At 35.4% G+C, this 6,139-nt stretch overlaps 1 protein-coding gene across 1 annotated transcript in view; it reads right to left on the bottom strand.

The window, feature by feature from the left end:
- Positions 1-627: 627 nt before the first annotated feature.
- Positions 628-6,139, bottom strand: part of LOC306859460 (polynucleotide 5'-hydroxyl-kinase NOL9-like) — a 7,117-nt gene continuing 1,605 nt past the window's right edge. Inside the window, exons 3-13 of the mRNA XM_079400484.1 lie at positions 5,805-6,027; positions 4,456-4,586; positions 4,080-4,224; positions 3,872-3,968; positions 3,672-3,769; positions 3,340-3,501; positions 2,832-3,084; positions 2,571-2,685; positions 1,994-2,168; positions 1,704-1,837; positions 628-1,444 (exon numbers count right to left, since the gene is read on the bottom strand). Coding sequence (XP_079256610.1) covers positions 1,322-1,444; positions 1,704-1,837; positions 1,994-2,168; positions 2,571-2,685; positions 2,832-3,084; positions 3,340-3,501; positions 3,672-3,769; positions 3,872-3,968; positions 4,080-4,224; positions 4,456-4,586; positions 5,805-6,027 — 1,656 coding nt within the window. The 3' untranslated portion in view covers positions 628-1,321. The remainder of the gene's footprint in view (positions 1,445-1,703; positions 1,838-1,993; positions 2,169-2,570; positions 2,686-2,831; positions 3,085-3,339; positions 3,502-3,671; positions 3,770-3,871; positions 3,969-4,079; positions 4,225-4,455; positions 4,587-5,804; positions 6,028-6,139) is intronic.

The following is a 6,139-nucleotide window of genomic DNA, read 5'->3' as shown; positions in this document are numbered from 1 at the left end:
CCCATGTCATTATACAAATTTGTGTCCTCATAAACCACATAAACATGCGCACACATACAGCTGTCATAGCTATTCAAAGATTTGATCTCAAAAACAGTATCATAGCTATTAAACTATATCTTATGATTTTAACTGTGTATTTAACCTCAGAATGATCTCAAAGTATAAAGAGGTGCTAAAGTCTGATTTTGTGGTGGCTATGCTTTAAAATTAAATTATTATAATCTTAATTCAAGCAATAATGAATTTTGAAAGTCTGACAGTAAGTAATGTTGAACACTACAGTAAGGTCATCCCTGCCTGCTTTAAATGTTTGAAAATTATTATACAGTTGAAAACATTCATTAAAAATTTTGAAAAGTAATCCAAAAAATCTAATGTAATCAGTTACATTACTTGAATAAAATAATTGAAAGTTACACTTGTTCCATTTTAAATAAGATAATTTGTAATCTGTAACCTATCAAATTTCCAAAGTAACCTCCCCAACACTGATTATCATGCCAGTATAAGTACTTTGAAAGTGAAAATGGGGAAAACTGTAGCGCCACCTGCTGCTAAATACAGTGAATGCTGTAAATCAGCAAGAGAAGGCAGATACTGTGAAGTCAAAGGCCAGTGTTGTTTGTGTAATTGGTATGTTTATCTAATGCACAGATCCAGTGCAGTAAATAAATGCACATAAAGACACCTAACTGAGGCATCTTTTACATTGGTTGTCAACTAGGGGATCTCCGCAAACATTCAAAGAGGCAACAAAATGGCATTTAATATAAGCTGAATTAAAATAACCGAACAATTTAAATGCTAAAAAAACAAGCAGGTTTTTTTTTATCATTACAGTACTACATTGTATTCCACAGTACAACAATGTGTATTAATTTATTCAATTCTCAATTTAAATAATAATAATTAAAAAAAACATGGTCAATGAAAGACTAATTTCTTGACAAAAATGTAACCCACTTTAATATTTTACAGTCTGCATTATCTTGGTTTGGGAATGTGACTTGGTAAAAGAAAACAAAGACTCTTAATGACATTTTCTCAGTGACATGTTGACAAACTGTAACAGTACAGCAAATCAAAACACTAGGAAGCGTTTCCCATATGGATCTTAAACATGGAGCCATTCAACAAGAGATAAAGAAACAGCGTCTGCACTCATACACTCCATCTCTCCACAGTATACAGATCAAAAGACAAAATACTTGTGGGGATTTGTACATTCAATGGCAAATTTTACCTCAATATTTAGGGTATAAAACAAATACAAGGATACAAATGTCATTCACAGAAAGCAGAGTCCATACAGAAGAGCTTAGTTATTTGACTTTATAAAACCAGGCCTTGCCAATCCCTTGTAGATGTGAAGCTTTCCTGCCCCTTGGACTTCAAAACTGTAGTCTGTGGTAACGTAAGGTAAATCTCCTTCAACTCCATGCTGGAACAAGAGAAAACAAAAGACCCATCAAGTTTTGATAACCCTTCAGCACTTAACCATTTAGCCATCACAGATCACACAAATGGTTATATCATTTGGACCTTTATATTGAGTGACTTAATTGTAAAAGGCATCCATTGTTTTGTATAACAGGAACCCATTTCATGATCTACACTACCAATGAAAAGTGTGGATTTCTTTGAAAAAAAAAAAAAAAAAAACACCTTTGAACAGTAGTATGTAATGCTGATTCACGTACCTGCTTGGTGAGCAACATTTTAGGCAGAGTGATTTCTCCCAGCAGGAGACAGTTCACATGCCTCAGGACAGAGGGGGACACTGGAGTAACCAGAAAGTACAAACCACGTGCCATGTCTACCCCTCTCAGAACAGCTTAAAAACACAACAGCAGATTCATTACATTTAAAGGAAGATTGTATAAACTTGCATTGATGTATAATGAATATTTGTAATGTAAAAACATGTGCTATGCAATTTGACAGATCAATTCAATTTCAGATTCACATATTAAAAGCCCTGAATACACACCTAGGCCCACGCATTGACAAATTGTAGTTTGGGAGAGTACAACAGGACCTCCTCTTCCCATAACCTTTTCACTGAGACAGCATAATCCCACTATACTGGCATTGGCCGCATAGAAGATGTTGTTGGGTGCAACCTCACAGTGTGTTACACCTATAGCCACTGCTGAGTGTGGGACCTGCAATAATATAGCATAATAAGACATTCACTCAAGAATCATACATTACTAAAATATTAAATAAAATACAAATTAAATTAAATAAAATATAAAAAACAAACAAAAAAAACAATATAAAATAATAAAATAAAATAAGATAATTCAAAATAAAAAAAAATAAAAATAAAATGAAAAATTCAAATTAGTCATACATGCTCAGAAAAGTAAAATAAAAAATAAATGAAAAATGAAATAAAAAGATAGAAATATAAAAATAAATTCAAAATAAAATATAAAATAAATTAAAAAATTAACTACATTAAATAAAATGACAAATAAACAGAATAAAATATAAAATAAAATATGAAAAAAAAAAAAGAATTAAATAAAATTATTTTTAAAATAAAAAAATAAAATAAAAACCTGGTAGGGTATGAAGCAGTGGAGCGGGCGGATGGGGCCAGGTTCTGGGGACTGCAGCTTACTGAAGTAGCTGAGCAGAGCCAGGTCTCGCAACTCATTACTGCGCTGATGTTGCCTATGAGGAATGCAGGATGGGAATTTGTAATAGTAGTAATATCCAAATATGTACGACCAATCTGAACTAGTTACATGTTCACCAAAACAATTGCCAACTGATCAAAGGTACAGTTAAAATCTAAAGGGCACAGCTGGCCAGCTTACATTTCTCCAGATGTCCCAGCACCTTCAAATTCTGATTGGACACTAAGAAATACATGAGATCGAATGGAGGGACGGCTGGCTGGCTCCTCTGTCAAGGTGGGCGGCGTTGGAGGGTGTGTCTGCCAACCGTGGGCAGTTCTGAGGAAGTCTGGGGTAAGAAGTTGACACTGTGGTGCATTTCCAAAACTCAGCTGTACCACATGCGTAACAGAAAACAGGCGAATGAGGTCGACCAGTATCTGAAAGCCATGGCCTGTGAAAGAAAGAAAGACAAGATAAGCCAGTACCAGAAACTTTAACGAAAACTATTATTATATCTATTAAAAACTAAATAATAAATATTAAATATTCTTAACAGGGCTACCAATTTTAGGAAAAAAATTACTTCTCACCCAGCTTAATCAGTATATCAAGCTAATATTTGGATAAATATTCGAGATCCATTTATGAGTCAATATACCATTCAAATCAATATTCCTATTTCATGTGCAATATTTTTATAGCTGACCTCTGATCCAGCCCATAGTATTGATGATGACAGGACTTTCTCCACTGACATGGCGCCAGAGGGATTTGAGAGACTCCAGATACCGATCGATGTCAGCCTGACAATCTGCCTGACCATAATACACCATGTGCTCTGGGTCACGCATGTGTGTGAAAGGAGGCCCTAAGAAAGAACAACACAAATCACAAACGTCCATTTTTGGAGGTACATAAAGAACATATGCTAATTTTTGTAATACAAAGCTTTTGAATAGACAGAATCTTTTTAAATGATACTGGTCAAGAAAAATGTACTTCCTATGGCTATATGGAGATGGAGAGTATGATACATACCCAGCAGTGGTTCAGTAACTGTGTTCAAGGAAAGACATCCAGGAGGGGTGAACTCAGTCTGGCCTAGATCACACTCCAAATACTCTACGCTTGTGGTGCTACACACACACACACACACACAACAAGGTAGAGATTACTCAAGATTACTCTTAATTTATCCTCTTATTACTACACTGATAAAATGAACCGCTTGAACTCACTGATTGAGAAGGCTGTTAATAAGATGTCGATTGAAGGTGGATTTGCCAGAGGATTTCCCCCCACACGCAAGAATTATGGGACAGCGGTTAAACTCCCCTGTGGGCAAATTTTTATATATTTTTTTAATTACACAATTATATTTTATACAATCATTTATACAGTTTATATCAACTTTTTAATTATAAAATAAGTCCAACTAGTAGTTACCTGCCCAGGCACTGACCAAACTGCTTATAGCTTCTCTGTAGCTACGTGACGTCACCAGACCCTGTGCACAAGGTCCACGCAGAGCTGTTACACCCACAGCTGACAGAACAGGGTTATAGATGGCAGCCTGAGACCTCAGCTCCTTCTACAAGATGCATAAACACAGACAAATATATCTATGTTGCTATGCCAGGATGCTTAAACAAACAATGTCACAAGCACCACAGAGTCACAATGTTTACATTCTTCCTACAAATGGTTTACTTATAGTTTGCATCTGCATATTAAACTGGGAATGTATTTTAACATCACAAACAATATACATATCAGGTATTTCAAACAAGAATGTACAAAATCTGAAAAGTCACCAACTTACGGAGTTGAGGCCAAAGATCTCTGAGAGCTCTGAGAAGCTGGTGAGGACGCGGGTGAGAGGTGTGTCCAGAGGCTCCAGAAGCATCACGCAGGAGTCAGAGTCCACCTCATTCATGAGCTTTTTACTTGGTTCTAGATATAAAAACAAAAATTACAACAGAACATGAGCAAGCAAGTGCAAAAAAGTACTTTAGTGCAGGTAGAAATTAATTTAACGCAAGACACTAAAGACAAAATCTGTCATGGCTGGTCAATTTTGAGCTATTTGGGTTTTCGTGCATCTAAAATACATGTTTGTGTGTTTATTTTATGGCACTTTACCCTCAAGCCATCTAAGATGTCAATGAGTTTGTTTCTTGTTCAGAACAGATTTGGAGAAATTTAGCATTACAATATTATCTCACTAATAGATCCTCTGTAGTGAATGGGTGCCGTCAGAATGAGAGTTCAAACAGCTAATAAAAACATCACAATAATCCACAAGTAAAATAAAATCAATAATAAAAAAAAATATTACTGGAGGAAGCAATATTATGAGTAGAGGACTTTTTTATCTGGAAGCAATGGTTTGAAGTTAAAAACATCTTATTGATGGGTTTATTGCAAACCGCTTTTCACTTCACAAGACGTTAACTGATGGACTGGTCATATAGATTACTAGTGGATTATTGTGCTGTTGTCATTAGCTGTTCAAACTATCACTCTGATGGCACCCATTCACTGCAGAGGAACCACTGGTGAGTTGTGCATGTTATGCTAAATTTCTCCAAATCTGTCCTGATGAAGAAACAAAAAAAACAAAAAGCAAATTTTCATTTTGGGTGAATTATTCCTTTAAAAGCCATTTTCCCAAAATGAGTTCTCTCATGTATTGAGCCAGACACTTCAGTAGCAATTACATATACTAAACTTTCCAGTTTTATTCCCATCTATATTTTCATGATTTTACAGAGGGGTTTATGCATATATAATTTGCCTGATTTTATACAAATTTTATTCCTAAAAACACACTTTTTTTCTGACTGTTGACAGTATTTCCTAATTCATGGACTGATTAAAAAAAGAAAGAAAAAAAAAAAGAAACAAGAATTTTGAACCTGGCTATATTCAATGTCCAGATTTCAGTTTTGGAAATGTATGCAAAGTGCATAAAATGCATAATGTATATATAAATATGACATTTCCGCAAACTTACAATACATTTTTTTTTTGTAATTATTAATGAAATCAATAAACTAGGTATGGTGATATCTACTACTATTTTTACCCTATTCACCTGCAATGTCTTGCCTTAAAAAAATATAAAAAGTATATAAATGTAATAAGGAGACAGGACACTCCTGATGCTACCTGAAGAGAAATATTTGCGAACAATGGCTTTTACTTCCAGCAGCCCCTCTTTCTTGTTTTTGCCGGAAGGGGGGTTGTTTCCTAAGGCCGTGATGGTGAGAGGGCAGTGAGACGGTGGTGAGAACATGGGGTAAGGCTGTTGACCCTCCTCGATGGTGAAGCCCAGCACCTCTACGTGACCATAGAGGCAAGTGAGCAGGCACTTCCCACGGAAACACAAGACCTGCACAAACATCAGACACAAAAGTCAGTCTTCTTGCAGAAACTAGAGATGGGGGACCAAAATTATTAACTGACCAACATTTGACTGTTTTCAAATTTGTAATGCTAATATT

This window comes from Barbus barbus (assembly GCF_936440315.1).
Source record: "Barbus barbus genome assembly, chromosome: 40".
Lineage (NCBI taxonomy): Eukaryota > Metazoa > Chordata > Actinopteri > Cypriniformes > Cyprinidae > Barbus > Barbus barbus.
The sequence above is the reverse complement of the archived record's forward strand: the minus strand, read 5'-3'. Positions and strand labels throughout refer to the sequence as shown.